General features: G+C 36.5%; 1 protein-coding gene across 4 annotated transcripts; it reads left to right on the top strand.

Annotated features, from left to right (window-relative positions):
• The first annotated feature begins 435 nt into the window (after nt 1-435).
• LOC110447082 (splicing factor U2AF 50 kDa subunit-like) lies at nt 436-15,006 on the top strand. Of its 4 annotated transcripts, none has more exons than XM_021492525.1 (12): nt 436-556; nt 811-849; nt 2,601-2,730; nt 6,434-6,546; nt 9,792-10,045; nt 10,515-10,653; nt 10,874-10,953; nt 12,519-12,641; nt 13,153-13,239; nt 13,456-13,576; nt 13,931-14,034; nt 14,420-15,006. In XM_021492525.1, exons 1-12 carry the CDS (start codon nt 505-507, stop codon nt 14,549-14,551), a joined length of 1,374 nt encoding a protein of 457 aa, XP_021348200.1. In that variant the 5' UTR covers nt 436-504; the 3' UTR covers nt 14,552-15,006. The 4 variants fall into 4 exon arrangements, with proteins under 4 accessions (XP_021348200.1, XP_021348199.1, XP_021348202.1 ...); XM_021492524.1 differs by having other exon boundaries at nt 6,434-6,552; XM_021492527.1 differs by lacking the exon at nt 811-849.
• Nucleotides 15,007-17,930: the final 2,924 nt, after the last annotated feature.

Raw genomic sequence — 17,930 nt, 5'->3', positions numbered from 1 at the left:
CAAGATATTTAATTTTTGCCACCTATATTTTCTTTTCGTTGTCCTAAACGTGCAACACGGAATTTTATTGATTCATGTAACAGGCATTTTTGTTTGTTTTAGTATAATAGTTAGAAAATGACTCAGTTTTCTGTGTTTTGATCATCAATATTGACATTGTTATAAGTGTTTATGTGTTATATTTTTAATAAACTATTGCTGCATCAAATAAAATGTATTTTGTTTCATTTTGTTCTATTGAAAGAAAGAAAAAATGCATTTTCATAATATCCCAAAGTATCTGAATAAACTACCGCAAGGTATGGGTTATTGTTTATGGTTATGCAATACTGAATAGCAATGCCGTAAAAACAAAATCAATGCCTCAATACATTTTAGGCAGAAGGACGGGGATCCTTAACTTTATCCATTCGAAACCCTAGTGGCGATAAGTGAATCAAGGGGAGATAATCATTATAAGAGAACGCGACGCCATTTTGAATCGGTGCGTGTATTCAACAGAAAATGGGTGACGAATTCGACGATTTTGAGAGGCAACTGGCCGAAAACAAAAATGGTAATATCGATTTAGTTGTTTAGTTGATACTGTGATTCAATCAAAGATTAATTATTTTGTAATTTGTTGTGTATCTAAATAAACCTTTGCAACTGGCTAAGAATCGCCGGCTTCGGTCGGGCAATGGGGTCGTTACTTCAGAAAGATTCATTGTTAACATATTCCCATTCTAATTCTCTTTATCTAATCGTTAAATGTGTTTGAAACTTAAAATGTTATACTGATCATATTTCCCCCTTTGTCATTCGTCTCAGACTCTATGCCCAACTGTATTGCAAGAGTCTTCAAACAAGGTAGGACGAGTGTGATCTACAACTCTTTTTATTTTCTCAAATTTTAATTATTGCCCTCTAGTTTGGCATTTCACCAGTATGAGGATTGTTAAGAAACTTGAAAAGATACAAGAGCGAGCTCTTCTTTTTATCCACAATGATTATGTCTCCTCTTTTACTGAACTCTTAATATTGTCAAATGCAGATTTTTTTTACATGTAAGAAGACTAAAGGATATAGGATGTGAAGTTTTTAAAATTCTGAACAAACTTTCTCCTGATTATATTCATGATCTTATAAAACTTAAGTCTTCGAATTATAATCTTAAACAGGAGAATACAGCAGAGGTGCCTAGGGTTAGAACAGTTAAGTATGGACAGAAATCTTTCACATTTGAGGCTACTAGCTAGGGTGTGGATCACTCTCACAAATGAGTTCTGGAAGGTAGGCAACTTTCCGGGTTTCAGGAGAATGATCCACACCTGAAGTGGACCCATCTGTAGCTCACTAGCTGTTCAATCTGTTGCACCTCTGCTGACTGACTTTTAACCATTTTAGTGCAAAACTCAGGTTTACCATTTTTAAGGTAAATAATAGACTGATTTGAATTGCTGCGATTAATATAATATTTTAATTTTTATGTAATGAATTAAATTTTACTACTTATGTTACTATTAGTTTTCTCTCTTAATCTTATTTTACTTTACTACATGAAATGCTGTTTTTAAATCCACACTATGTTAGTGTATATCATGTCAATTTTTACCCTTTGCTATACTAGCATGTATGTATAATACACTTGTATAAATTACAGATAGTGTTTTAACATTCAGTGTAGAAACACATCATTCATAAATTTGTGCCAAACCTCTGAATTTTATATAAAATCATAATATAAATAAGTGTCAAGCCTTGTGATAATATTCAGAAATTGTGCAATTGATTGTCTAACTTACATGTGACATTACCACATATTTTTCTGTAATGAAAAAATGTCTGCTATGCTATTTATATTAACTCATAACTACTAATACTACATTATGTTATTGTTATTTTATATACTTGTGTTTGTCGCAAAAATAGCTTTCCGTGTTGATATGTATGCGATTCTAAATAAAGCTTCTTATCTTGTCTGGTAATGCCTATGGCCAGGTCAGAGACGCATAGTAACTTGTCTCTTGGCGATCAAAGCTCTGCCTTTGTCTGCATTTATTCGACAATGGGTCACCATGACCTACAGTATTGCTATAGTGACTGGAGAGCTCTCAGACCATTAGGTAATATTTTTTGTTTCATTTGAATATTCTGATACACTTAGTTGTTACAAAATTGGTCAGAAGTGTGTTAAGTATGGCACTTAAGTAAAAACAAATCTATAAAGTCTGTGATACAAAAATAAATAATTTATTATAACCCACTAGGGCATTATCCTTGTCGTCACCAATGGCAATATGTAATATTATATTTCTTGCTTTTCTACTTAAAATTCACCTTTGCTTTACGTGGGGGTAACACATCTTATTGTACAGGTGTATAATGCTCCGCAATGCAGTGTTGTTAAAATTAAAACAATGAATGAAGTATTTCCTGATATTCAGCAATCCTTACTGGCAACAGGAACACCAGGACCCAATCACAATACAGGCTTCATGTGGATTCAGGTTATCATTTGGCAGTGGGTTAACTTAGGTTTGAGTAATTATAATTGTCTGCAACATATTTAAAATACATGTGCATTTTTTTGTAAGGGATATGTGTATCATGTTTTGCAGAATTTGAAAAGGAAAAAACTGCACCCAGCAGGAAACGTTCACGCTCAACATCGGGTTCACGGTCAAAATCCAAAAAAACAGTAGACAAGAAAAGATCAAGATCTCGTGAAAGAAAGAAGCGATCTCGCAGGTATAAACATCTTTTGTCTGATTTTCTTTTTATCTCCACAGTGTTCTCCCTGGGCCGTTTTCGCATGATCATATCATTAGTAGGAGTGAAACGATTCACCGCGATTATGGTGAACCGCGATTACTTGCTCCCGATTCGATTCTCGATTTACAACTCTGATATTTCGATTCGATTCTTACAAATTCGGTCCGTGTTTGACTTTACATTTAGACACACTCCTAGTCCTGTTAAACGCAGATTTTGATTGGCCAACACACTTTGCGTAGGCCAATCAAATTGCGCGTTGCTGTTACTGCAAACTACTGCAAACATGGAGTACGAGTTAGCCGACCCGCCCGCATCATATAAATCTCCCGTGTGGAAACACTTTGGGTTTCCAATCGTCGACGGAAAAACGGAAAAAAATGTCACTATTTGCAAGATATGTTATTTAAAGATGTCATACAAAGCTGGCTCGACGACAGCAATGAACGCACATCTAAAACATAAACACAATGTGGACTGTGATAAAGCTGCTTCGGTCAGTTCGCAGTCTTCCGCTAACAACGATCTTCGGTCTGAACAAAAACCCAAGTTTCTTTCAATATGTCAGAAGTAGACAAAGACTTAATTGTTTACAGTGCTCTGATGCATGACTACAATGTTTATATGATTTTGCAATAAACTTGCAACTTGTAAAAGTAATTTTACCTATTTACAAAGTGGGTTTTTTTCTGACTTCTCATCTAAATTAGTAAATATGTTTGAAAAATCATGTATTTCTTGGATGCTAATAATCGAATCGAAATTAATCAAATCGGAAGTCACAAATCGAGATTCGAATCGAATCGAGATATACCCGAATCGTTGCATCCCTAATCATTAGGGCATTTACAAATGAATTTATGAAATGCACCACCAATTTGTTCAATTCTCATTCAGATGTATATACATACGATTCAAATACGACTGGAACATTAAGTTATCACATAAATATACAACATTTGATATAGCGCCCTATCTAGCTAGCTAGGAGCTGCCTTATCAGGTGCTAACTATAGCTACTAGTCCTATACCACCCGGCTAATATCACTCTATGTGTGTATATGCCTGTGTGTGCTGGAGATGTATTGTATTCTGTTTGTAGTGGGACCGTGCTTCCAACGGTATCATTTATAGTGCAACCTCACTTGAATGCTACAGCACAGATACCGCAACACCCACCCCAGACCATTTTATACTCCACCTGAGTTGTGTGGGCAGGAGAAAAAGACTTTCTCTGAATATTCCATCCGGTCAGTGACTTCGGGGATCGAACCCAGGCCGTCTGCTTGGAAGGCCAGAGTGTTGACCACTCAACCAATCCGCCCACATGAGAATCCCTTTTCTCGTTCTCAATTAGACTTTTCCTCATAAGACTAGCTTTTATTGTTCCCCAGTCGTTGATCGACACCCTGATCGACAACATCTACCCCGCAGGTAGATTTACCACTGGGAATGTGAATCACCTATAGGTATAAAACATGAACACTTACCCTGTGTGATTTATCTCATTAGTGATGTCTGTTAATCATCAAGGCTTCAGTCCTTTTTTGATTTTCACACATGACCAACAAGAAAAACATTTACTTAGAAGTAGGGAATTTTCTTTTTCAAATTGGTATGTGCACGATAAATCACGGCTTAGAACTGGTTGGCAGCACCGGACTGCCATTGAAGGAAAACGATAGAAACCATATCACATCAAAAAATTGCTGGGTAGAACTGTGATACAGATCCCTTGAAAGTTTTTAGGTCACCTGATCTTTGCTCAAGTGACCTATTCCGATCACTTTCCGTCCGTCATGTGTAAACTTTTTACATTTTTAACTTCTCAAGAACCAGTGTATGACATTTTTTCAAACTTGATCAGAATCATCCTTGGTAGATGAGACTACAAAATTGTAAAATTTGGATTCCTACCCCAAACACTGGGGCCAGGTAGGGCCCTAAGGGAGAATTTACCAATATTTAAAAAAAAATCTCAGCATGGATGGAAAGATCATCAGGGGCTTCATTTAACTTGTAAATTTCAGGACCCCCAAGCTATCCGTTCAACCTTTGGGCGGGGGTAAAGTTTACTATAGTTTATATAAGGTAACAACACTTTTGGGTAGATTTTGACAATTTTTTGTAGGAAATTATTCTTACTTGGTGAGAATTATCCTTGGAGGAAGATGGTTTTGAAATGTAAAATTGGGATTCCTAACCAACCCAAGGGGTCAGGGCGGACCCAAAGGGAAAATTTTCTTTTAAATATCATGTCTCGCATCGTGTCCTGGTATGTATTTCACATTTACATAGTCCAATATTTTTGATACAGTAACTTTTAAACGTAAAATGCAAAATAAGTACCAGGAAACGATGCGAGACATGATGTTTTTTACATTGCGCCAAAAAGTATCTCTGCTGGACTAGACTCTACTCGGGGGGCCTTGGGACTTTCCGTAGTATTTGGCAGTATGCTATAAAGACATGTCGAAAAGCCCTCGTCATTTCCGGGTCAGGTTCAAGTTAATCATGGCGGTAAAACTGCAAATTCCCCGAAAAAGTGCTTGATTGGATGTATTAGACGAATGATTACACAATTGATCATGATGGATTACTTTATTACAATTCAAACCGAAGCTATCGCCGCAGATCGCTGGAAAAAATAACAAAAGTAAGTGTTGAAAATCTTCATTTGAAATTTGGCGGTACCGGTAGTGCTCTGACGAAGCTTCTTCCCTTGTGTATGTTTATGTGTGTTGTGACCCATATCAGTATAGCATATGTGTGTATTTCAGACATTTGTAACGTGCCCCTGTGATTGGAACCTAATACAAGCGACCGTCGAAGTAATTCTGAACGGTTTGCTGTTCTAAAAACTGCATAACTGCGATGCTAAATAAATTTTCTCGATCACTTGAAATTCTAAAACGTCTAACCACGAAAGTACACAGTCAGATACGATATTGGGCCTATCGTTTGAAGTTATCTGAAAGGCTGAAAATCGGCACTTCGACATGGTGTTTCAAGGCGATACTTATACTTTCTAATCAAGCATATCGGACGTATTTGTGCTTACTACGGTACTGGAAAAAGTAAATGAATACCATGTACACTAATTTAGATATACTGAAACCGTACATTTGTTGGATGCAGTGTTTGAACGAGTTTATCAGACCGGCTTACGGCGCCGTCAAATGTACGTGTGCGAGACCACCTATGTGTGACTCACTTATCAGACTGTTTTTTCAACGTCAAAGGGTCATCCAATTAACTTGACCCCACTGTCCATAATTATTGTATAAGAATTATAACGCCTTTTTGCCATCTGAAGCTTGATACTCGACTTTACAACTTAGACAAAAGCATTAATCAACTCGCAGTCGTACAGCGCGCGCTGATCTGTGACGGCCCTGATTATGTTTACGCAATCAGTGTCAGCCACAATACACACGTGAGCTCGAGTAAACGGATCGTTTTCTGCGACAAAGATACAGAGTTTCACCATCTTTAAAAACTTAGTAGTCAATTTAGTAGCCACATCGAATTTTTAGTAGCCAATAGTAGCTACCGACAGCGTGAGCCCTGAAAGTTCCTATACACTAAAACTAGAACTGTTTGCTTTTTAATATTTTTAGTATTACTGTATATATATATGTACATGTAGTATATGTCACAAACTCCAACTTTTGTACAGTCGATCACCCAAAGAAAGGCCAATACGTCGACGGAAGAAACCCTACAAGTATTGGGACGTCCCTCCTGCAGGATTTGAGCACATGACTCCATTGCAATACAAATCCATGCAAGGTACAGGTATCTACTTCAGTTTTTTAAAACTCTTTTAATTATGAAACTGAATTATATATGTGATTTGACCATACCATGGCTTACTGGTGTTCAGACATTCTTTTGTCTCTTTGGAGCATAGAGTGTTTATAATTCGGTCGCCCGTTTATTGGTAAGTGTACATGTAGGCTCAAGGAAGGTGAAAATGTTTTTGATCACTGCATGATTGTGGTTGCTTCATCGATTTACCTTATAGAGGAAATTGGTTCAAAGAAATTACCAATCTTTTGACCAAAGTTTTGAGAGACATCATTTTCCGATTTGAGCTCTATTTTGAACAATTTTTTAGCTCAACTGGTCCAAAGGATCATATAGTGAGCTTATGCCATGGCACAGTGACGTCGTCTGTTGTCAACTTTTTCTTAAAAACCTATCTTCTCTTAAACGTCAAAGAGAATTTCAACCAAATTTGGACTGGTGCATCACTAGGAGAGGGCAATCATTTCTTAAATAAATGAGAATGGTACGACCCCTGAGGCCAGGGGGACTGGGAACTGAAGGGGAACTTAGCTAAATTTGCTTTGAAATGCATCTTTTCTTCAACACCAGAGATGATTTTTACCAAATTTGCTATGAAACTTCATTGGGGGAGAGCAATCATTTCCTAAATGAATGAGGCTTATATATGTAGTTCCACCCCTGGGGCTAGGAAGGCCGGGCCCCAAAGGGGAAAATTATGTCTGTCAGCATCAGTAGGGGAGGGCAATTATTTCCTAAATAAATAAGCTGGTTCGACCCCTGGGGCTAGGAAGGCTGGGCCCCTAAGAGGAAAATTATCTAATATTTTACTTTAAGACGCTAATTAATACCCCTTAACTACCTGAGTGGATTGTACAAAATTTGTCAAAAACATTATTGAGGAAGAACAAACATTTCTTATTTGAATGAGGTTGATTTGACCCCTGTAATCGTAAGAAATAGTACAGCTAGATTATCTATGGTGTAGTTTTTAGGGCTGTAACGATACATCGTGGTGCACCAAAAACCGCGCTAAATTGCTTGGGTTCGGTTTACGGTATTTTTTTCTGTAGTTTAGTTCGGTTTTTAGTATTACTTCCAGAATTTAACCATACATGTGTAACGTAAACATTTATTCTCCAGCATAACCTACGATGATAAAGGTTTGGAAGTGTTTGACATGGTTGATGTGGAAATACTTCGGTGTAACATAATATGTAACTTTCCAATGAACGGCTTTGTGCCATACACAAACAGGTAAATATCGGCAGACCAAGGCGCACATGTCGTCTGCAGGTGAGGCCAATTTGAACATTAACATTGATACATTTTGAGCCGATCGATTTCTTCAAACTATATATTAATGATTTAATCATAAACTAGACCGTAGCAAATATATATCTATACTATATGCCGACAGTGACAGTAAATAAATCGAATGAGGACTTGAATCCTGTAGCAAATCACATGCAATTCTTGATGAAATACCTGATCTTTTTACCTGATAATCTCCGTGTAAATGTACAGCGTCTTATGTCATAAATGAAGTTTATAATCTCTGATATCATTTGCCAATCACGTTTGCTGACAAAAATAATTTTAAAATGAACTTTCTTGTGCTGAAATCCGATTAATTAAAAGTTTCATCCTTTCCTACCACCTGTACAGGTAAATACTGAAGCAACTTTAAAATTGAAAACGTTAATGTAAACTGGAGACAATAATGAACAATTTTCATTTAACTTTTATTCACATATAACATATGTTTTTCAAGTTATGCACAATTGCAAAATCAAGTAAATTAAGTTATATTTTAATAATTAATTCAGCAGTGGTGTCCCTTTACATAGAAATCATTGTAGCAGCATAAAGGGTTAAAAAAAACTCCCGATTCCTTTCGCTCGCCTGTTTGGCAGCATTTTGGATTCCTGCTAAATGTCCCCGATGGAAAATCACTCTCCACTTGCCACATATGTTTCGTAGATTTAAGTTACAAGTTAGGGAACACATCAAACATGGCGACGCATATGAAGAGGAAGCATAACATTTCCTCATCCTGTATGGTATCAAAATGTATCGTATCGTTGGTAGATACCGTGAATTGTATCGTGGCATAGGTGTATCGTTACAGCCCAAGTAGTTTTCATAAATTGTTTTCTAGGTTTATAAAAGCTTCAGTTAGTTGTAATTAAAGTACCTCCTGTAATTTGACATATTACTTATTTCAAAATCTTTTAACATGGCAACTCAATGGAGGCCCCTGATCAGTTGAAAGTCAGATATTGTGGTCCCAGTTGGGTAAGAACATAGATCTTGTCTGGTTTTGAGGAAATTTCATATAAAGTTGTACTAATGCAATCAGTTGTAATGACTTGGTATATAAAACCAGGTGAGCGATACAGGTCCAATGGACCTCTTGTTTTATGTAAAATCTGTTGATCATATTCATACTGAAGTAATCATGAGCATGTTTCATACCTAAGTGTAATTTTTTATATATTTTTTCTCCTGCTTTCAGAGAAAACAATATTAAAATGTGTGTGACCATTTGTCTGTTGATCATGCTCAGTTCACATGCAACAACTCCCCTTTAGTGAATTAGTAAAGAAAATTATGAGAGTCTGGGCTTCAGAATTAACTAAGTAAATTTTTATACGCCCGTCAAATTTGATGGGAGTATTATGGTATGGGTTTGTCTGTCTGGCGTAAACTTTGTTTGTCCGGCAATCTCCTCCTACATTTTTTGACCCATCTCTTTGAAACTTGGTACCGTAAAAACCGTACCATTATAACCATGATATAAAGTTGTGTATCCCTTAAAAGAATTTTGATTCAACAATATTTGAGAAAGTTATTGCCCTTTGTTTATTTCAGTATTTGAATTTTGTCCGGCAATCTCCTCCTACATTTTTTAACAGATCTCTTTGAAACTTATTATACATTATTATCCTGATATGAAGTTGTGTATCCTTGAAAGAATTTTGATTCGACGATTTTTGCAAAATCTATTGCCCTTTGTTCATTTCAGTATTTGATTTTTTGCCAGATATTTTCTTTATAGCATGTCAGCTAACCACTCTTAGAATGATGCAGATCTTATTTCATTGTAAGAAAGTTTATAACACTATATGGCATTCGACGGGCGTATATTGTTCCGCCCCGCGGTACCGTGTTTTTTTTTTAAAGTTTGGTATCGGCTTATAAACAATAAAATTATAGCTGTAATGCGACTCCCATGGCTATTGTAGGTAATGGACAAATTCCACAGACCATCACCGTCCCAAATGTGGCGCTCACAAATACCACAGTACCCTTCGCCGGAAGTGCAATCAGTCGACAAGCTAGGCGTCTGTATGTGGGAAATATACCATTTGGTGTAACAGAAGAAGCCATGATGGACTTTTTTAATCACCAGATGAAGATGACTGGACTAGCTCAGGCAGATGGTAGTCCGGTCATTGCCGTTCAGATTAATCTAGACAAGAATTTTGCATTTTTGGAGGTAAATAATCCACAATTTATTTTCCTTTTTTTCTGGTTTGTTTACTGATCTTGATTTGCAACCAGAAGTAAGGCTACTTTAACAGTAATGTCTACGTTATGTACACTGACAGTTTCATGTTTATGTGGGGGGGGAAATATATTTACAAACTAGACTGTCCTGTTGATTAACATATTCATCATGCTGCCAATTTGATCCTGTATACTATGATTCTTTTCAAAAATAAAAATAAATAAAAGTTCTGAAATGTAAAAAAAATATGTGAATCAATGTGTATTATATAAACCGTTCAGTCCTATATTATCATATGTAATTGTGTATCAAGCAGTTTGCCAAGATGATCGAGCTATATCTATGATCATATGGTATCTTTTCCAATTACACTGTACTGGTTTTCCCCCTACCATTGTAATTTTGATAAAAAGCCTCCGAAAGAATGTAAATATGTATTCAACATATTTTTTTCCAGTTCCGCTCAGTAGATGAGACAACACAGGCAATGGCATTTGATGGGATCAATTTCCAAGGCCAGTCCTTGAAAATAAGAAGACCACGGGATTATCAGCCCCTACCTGGCATGGCAGAAACACCAACAGTTAATGTCCCAGGTAAAATACATTTAACACTTATTTATTACATGATAACACTTTCACACATGATTTTCATCAAAAGAAAGCATTCATTTAATTTGACTTTCCCTGATTTCCCTTCAATTTACCAAGTTAAGACTTTTTCCAATAAAAACCTAGGTATTTTTAACCTTTTGTAGTTAAAGTAGACAAGAAGCTTCTCATCATTTTACAAAGAATTTTTTTATTCTGCCTACAGGAGTGGTTTCAACGGTCGTGCAAGATTCACCTCACAAGATTTTCATCGGTGGTCTCCCCAATTACCTAAATGAAGACCAGGTATACAGTGATTTTAGTTGACGACAAATCACATTCATCAAAAAATAAAAGAGAAATCCATTTATGAGTGGTCTTGCCAGATGCTTGTGATTACAGGAGATCTGTTGGGCTACACTGACCAGGTGTATGGCGGGATTGTCATTGCAGATCGCTGTGGGTTTTATCAGGCCAGAGTCTGAGGCAGATGTGCAGTCAACTTTTCCAATAGTTGTCTCCCCTTCAATTTTTGGGGGAACAAAACATGTTTACTTTTTACAGCTGTCAGAATGTTTTCAGGGTTTTTTTTTCTTTCTCTTCATTTTTCCCCCATTCCCCTCATGTCTTCTTTGAAAATCATAAATTGTTGATGATCATTCTGTTAGGATGTCTAGTAAGGGATTTATTAGGTCTCTTCCAGATTACAACGATTGATTCACCCTCAACTATTTTTGACCTTTTTTTTCCCTCAAACAAAACTAAATATTAAAAACAAGATAACTGTTCAGCTATTTCGGTATGTTCTGTTTACAGGCATTTTTCTTACAGAGCCAAGGTACAATTTTTTACAGGCTTCTTTTGCAGTTGTTTCTGTTTCAGCTATTTTTATTCTGATTTAAAAAGTTATAATGTTTAGTCATTTTTGGAATAGATAGATATAATTAAATGCTGCATTTCAAATTAAATTATGTTTCTTCGTCAAAAATGTATGTTACAAAAAAAATATAAAAAAAATAGAGTAAAAAAGTTATACAATAAGAATAATACTGTAAATTTATAAAATCAAGTTCTGACAGTTGATATAGGATCTAATGACTGATCTGATGAATGCATATGTTACCACGGTACCAACATTACTCATCTTTTTTCTTGTTTCTTCACCCATTTGTTCCTCAGCATAGGGGAAGAGCTTGACCCCCCACGGTAATTGTTAAACTAGCATCCAAGCATCAAAAGGCAAGTCTACGATTCATTAGGTGAGAGTATCATCTCAGATTTCAGCCTCAGCCTTCCTCCTCTCACACTGTGAAAATATCACTGTGTCAATTGATGCAGTGAGGGGGATACTCGTCATTTAAAGAAGGGACTTGCATGAATTGCATCTCTTTTTCTTGTGGATATTGATATGTATGTGTGGTGTTCTAGCTTGGTGGAGCTAGCTAGTCTTGCAGTCGGAAAAGCATGGACACTGAAAAGAAAAAGATTAAAGACAATTAATTAATCCATGTCAAATGTAGGTTACAGTAAAACTTACTGTTCATTTGTATCCAACTTCTCCATTAACACATGTTTCGGGGAACGGGGGTTCAGAACTAGAGATAATATGGAAGTTTTGACTTGAGTGCCAGTTAATTCTGTAAGTATTTCATTTTGAGATGAACTTGTTTTTCAGGTAAAAATTTCAGTTGCATTATCAATTTATTTTTTAATTTTGTTATTAAAATTGAACTTTTTATTTCCTTTTTGAAAAAGTCAATCCCTTTTCTTTTAAAAGGTGATGTTGGAATTTGATATTAATAATGCAACTGATTTTTTGGCAAAAGCAAATAGAAAATCATCACTGATTGGATGTTTGTTTCTTTATCAAGGTAAAAGAACTACTCACATCCTTTGGACCACTCAAAGCTTTCAACTTGGTGAAGGATAGTGCTACAGGGCTGTCCAAGGGCTACGCATTTTGTGAATATGTGGATGTCACAATAACAGACCAGGTATAAACAAATTTAACTGAAACATTTCTGTTACTGCATGTTAATCAATTTCAAAACTGTAGATCAATGCACCATAGATAAATGGGTGTATTCAAGCATTTAGGTCACCTAGTCGAAAACAAACATAATGGTTACTTCATAGAAACATATTTTTTGTTTTCTCACAAGAACATGAGTTCCTAAACGTCAGCTGGGGTGGAACATCGTACAATGATTGTTTTTGAAAAAAAGGATACTTATGGTCAGTAGTTTATATAAAAGATTATATATCTGAGTGCAGTGATATATGTCCTCTCATCTCTGAGGGGTCACACACAGTGCTTAATAATATTTATGATGTACTGCATCAACTAAAATCTGTTTTATCTATTATGTACTCATTTCTTTTTTCTGTTAGCATATTAATGCTATTGAATTTACGTTTTTGCATGACTAATCACATATTCATTATATTGAATACATTGCTCTAGCTCGTCTTTCACTTACCACTCTTATCTTGATTTTGCCATAGGCGTGTGCAGGATTGAATGGTATGCAGCTAGGAGACAAGAAACTTATCGTTCAGCGAGCCAGCGTTGGTGCCAAGAATGCCCAGGCAGTGAGTAGCTCAATATTGCTTTTCTTTGGTAAAAACAAAATCCAAAGTACCAGGGATTTCTACAGGCATTACACATCCTTAGATTCAATTCTCTAAAACTGTTCTGCTACAAAGACTCAAAGTACAATAGAAGGTACTATAGTACCAGATGCATGATGTTGTTTTGTTCTATCGAGTCCTGATCACTAATTACCCTGGTGGTTTGTCCTGTTACAGCCTGTCCAGCTACAGATCCCAGGCCTAAATATGACGCAGGGCTCCGGGCCGGCCACGGAGGTGCTTTGTCTGATGAACATGGTCGCACCAGAGGAGTTGGAAGACGAGGAGGAGTACGAAGGTAAACTTGAATGGAAAATAGTTGGTTTAAACCCTTTGTATGATTTGATACAAAGATAAACATGTACAGTAATAGTCCTTTAAAATCATTGTAAATTATTTGATATACTTTCATTATTGAAAGTAGACATAACTATTGTGGGTGACGGGGGCACACAAAAATGTCTACCACATCACCGCCTCTTAACCCCTTTTTATCTATAAATAATCCTTTTGGTGTATCACCATTTCTTATTTTAAATTAAGCAAAACATTTATCATCGGCGACTTTTCACTACTGAACTAGAAGCATTATTTCATTTCCTATTTGCATATTCCAGTTTACTGTATGTTTATTTACTTTTTCCTATATTAGATATCTTGGAAGATGTGAAGGAGGAGTGTGGAAAGTATGGTATTGTGAGAAGTATAGAAGTCCCCAGACCCATCAAGGGTGTGGAAGTCCCTGGCTGTGGAAAGGTATGACAGCAGATATGTTGCTTTGTTGAAATTCTGATCAAGAACAGCGGTGTTCCATGTAGAAAAAGATTGATTCCGGACAATATTAACTGAAATAAACAGTTTTCTCTGAGGGGTGAAGGAAATTACCTATGTAAATTGCAAATACATCCCCTAATCGAGAAATGATCATGGACATTGTGTGAAATTGTCTATGAATCCCCCAAAAAATGGAAATAAAAACTGACTCTTCTGTTTGCTCAGAGATAATTAAAGTACATCCCTTTCTTCTCTGACTTTTTAAGGGTGTTTGAAAACAAAATGAAAATAATGTTCACAACAAAATTTATTCAGCTGCAATATATCTTCATTAATCAGTTTTGTTATCTTTATGTAATTTTTTCAGATTTTTGTGGAGTTCAACTCTATCATCGACTGCCAGAAAGCCCAACAAGCACTTACAGGCAGGAAATTCTCAAATCGTGTTGTGGTCACCTCTTACTTTGACCCAGACCAGTATCACAGGAGGGAGTTCTGAGTTTTGTTGTTCGTTTTTTCATCTCTGACATTTTACAACATAGACATCAGAGCTATGAGCTTTATCTTCATAATTGAATTCTGACAGAGAAGGAGTACATTGTTTCAACTTCCAATACATCTGACTTGTTCGTAACAAATTATGTGTCAATCATTATTGTATCTGGTATGTTGAGATCAGACAATTTCATTAATATGAATTTCCATCATAATATTTTTCTGTGTCAATACGTCAAACATTTTTTGCTTGAAATACCTATATTGATATTCAAAAACATTTTGAAAAGGTGTTGTTTATCTTTCATTTAAATAAAAAAAAAATGAAATATTTTCAGTTATTTTTGATGATGATGATATAAAAATTTGGTTTTACATGTATCATAAGGAAAATGAAATTGTACATCTATGAATTCTATGTAAATGGAGAATGATTAAATCAATACAAGTTTAAACAGATTTTGAGTTTGTGTTTTTAGCTCAACAGACACAAAGCATTAATTTTAGTCTTAAATTACATGATGGCATTCAGTCTGTTCGTCAGCATTTTGGCTAGAGTAGTGATATTTTACGAGTACATTTTTGGCACAGAATGCTACAAAGACCCATATTCAAAGTCACAATGATCAAATTTGTAGAAAAATGCTTGACTTCTGAAAAAAAAAAAAAGACTTAAAGGGACATCACGCGAAAAGCCATATATTTTTTAATGAATGTATGTATTGTATGCACTTCCACTTTTGTTACCTCGCTATCCCCATATTCATAGTCCGTTCCAAATGTCCAGTTTGACCACTTGAATTGTTCGGGAAAGCCCTGCTAAAAATAGCGCCGGTCACGTCACCTGACTAGGCAGTAAACACGAGCGGTCTGGGCGAGATGAAACGGTTTCCATAGGGGCCCCCAGAGAGGGGCGTCATGCAACTGCAACTTCTTACCGCACTATGAAACCAAGTAATATGATTTCTAAGTCCGTATTAAAACTTATTGAACAGTAGTTTTCATCATCAGAAGTTAATTGCACACTTGCCAATATTCAGAATTTGAATTTATTTAGCTTTAAACATATGTGTTGCCAATAAAATTGAACAAGGGATGGGACACACGTTTTTACAATTTATCACGGCCTTCTCTGTCGTACATTTACAATTTAATGTCAACAATGATAAGAGGCATACAAATAAAGTATATACATATAAATATATATAGAATTTAGTACCGGAATGTGACATCTGTACGGGGCTAAACACCTTTAAATTCTTCAACCATGGGACAAACCTTTCTGTAAAAAGGAATATTCACGAGACGAATATCCCTTTTCAAATGTTTTCATAAAGTGCATATATGCAATGACAAACTACACGCGTATAAAAAAGAGAAACGTTTGTGATTTGTTTTATTACATTGTTCAACTCAATATCTTTGGCCATTTTTTTTCTATACCATGCATAAACAAGAGGCCCAGGGGCCTTAATAGCTCACCTAGTATTTTATTTTTCAATTTAAAACCTGCTGAGTACCGTTCAGGTTTATCAAAGGAGTACAAGTAACAAAGTTGCATCTTCCATTTATAAATATTCAATTCCCTTTGCCCAAAGATTCTCTAAAACAAGTTTGGTTAGGTTAAAATCCCTTCAACGGTACAGAAGGAGAAGGATCTTTAATGTTTTCCTCTATTTCCCCTAATGGGCCCCACTAATCTGCCCCAAAGAAGGGGAATCCACACACCTCAGTTTAAACAAAATTGATTCTTTTCTCCCTAAGCATGCTTCAGACTGCATTTGGTTTAAATCCCTTCACTTGTATAGTAGGAGAAAAAAAATCCTCTATTTCCCCTATTGGGCCCCGCTCCTATGCCGCCAGAAGGCCCACACCCTCCGTTTATACAAACTTGAGTCTCCTTTGTCCAAAGATGCTCTAGGACAAATTTGGTCAAAATCCTTCAATTGGTTGAGGAGAAGATTTTTAAAGATTTACCTATTTTCCCCTATTTGGCCCCGTCCCTCTGCCCCCAGGGGGACCATACCCTCCGTTCATACAAAACTGAGAACCCTTTGGCCAATGATGCTCCAGACCAAATTTGGTCAAAATCCCTTCATCGGTACAAAAGGAGAAGGATATTTGATGTTTTCCTCTATTTCCCCTAATGGGCCCCACCCATCTGCCCTTAGAAGGAGGCCCACACACCTCAGTTTATACAAAATTGATTCTTTTGTCCCTAATCATGCTTCAGACTGCATTTGGTTAAAATCCCTTCACTTGTATAGCAGGAGAAAAAAAATCCTCTATTTCCCCTATTGGGCCCCGCCCCTCCGCCCCCAGAGGGGCCACACCCTCCGTTTATACAAACTTGAGTCTTCTTTGTCCAAAGATGCTCTAGGACAAATTTGGTCAAAATCCTTCAATTGGTTGAGAAGAAGAACATTTTTAAAGATTTACCTTTTTTCCCCTTATTTAGCCCCGCCCCTCTGCCCCGAGGGGGGGCTATACCGTCCGTTTATACAAAACTGAGAACCCTTTGGCCAATGATGCTCCTGACCAAGCTTCAGACTGCATTTGGTTTAAATCCCTTCACTTGTATAGTAGGAGAGAAAAAATCCTCTACTTCCCCTATTTGGCCCCGCCCCTCTGCCCCCAAAGAGGCCACACCCTCCGTTTATACAAACTTGAGTCTCCTTTGTCCAAAGATGCTCTAGGACAAATTTGGTCAAAATCCTTCTATTGGTTGAGAAGAAGAAGATTTTTAAAGATTTACCTATTTTCCCCCTATTTGGCCCCGCCCCTCTGCCCCCAGGGGGGTTATACCCTCCGTTTATACAAAACTGAGAACCCTTTGGCCAATGATGCTCCTGACCAAATTTGGTCAAAATCCTCTGAGCCATTCAGGACAAGTAGCATTTTAAAGGAAAAAGTTGACGGACGACGGACGCTGCACCATGGGATAAGCTCACTTGGCCCTTCGGGCCAGGTGAGCTAAAAAGGTATGTATACTCTCTTTCCCACTTTAATTTGCTCCATACGCTAACACTTAGTAAGTCATATTAGCCATCACACACACTAAACTGTATGGCAAAACCACTACGTGTACATGTAGAATATGTGTCAGATATGGTTTTCATAGATTAAAGCATTCTTGTTAATGGACCCTTTTTATGTTGAGCCAACTTTTCTTTAATCATTTCATTTTTGTCCGAAACAGAAGCCGTAGTTATCGGCAGCACGCGCCATTTTTATAACGTAATCAAATATTTTTTCCCCTGTTTTCAATACGTATTCCGATTCTATCTGAAGTCGAAGATTAATTCTTTATAGAGAAACGGTTGTTACATGATCATACATTCTAAGTCAACAACATATGAAAACATTAACTGTTGAAATATTAC

This window comes from Mizuhopecten yessoensis, unplaced genomic scaffold (genome assembly GCF_002113885.1).
Source record: "Mizuhopecten yessoensis strain PY_sf001 unplaced genomic scaffold, ASM211388v2 scaffold3151, whole genome shotgun sequence".
NCBI lineage: Eukaryota > Metazoa > Mollusca > Bivalvia > Pectinida > Pectinidae > Mizuhopecten > Mizuhopecten yessoensis.
Note: the sequence above shows the minus strand (reverse complement) of the source record. Positions and strands in the feature narration are given on the sequence as shown.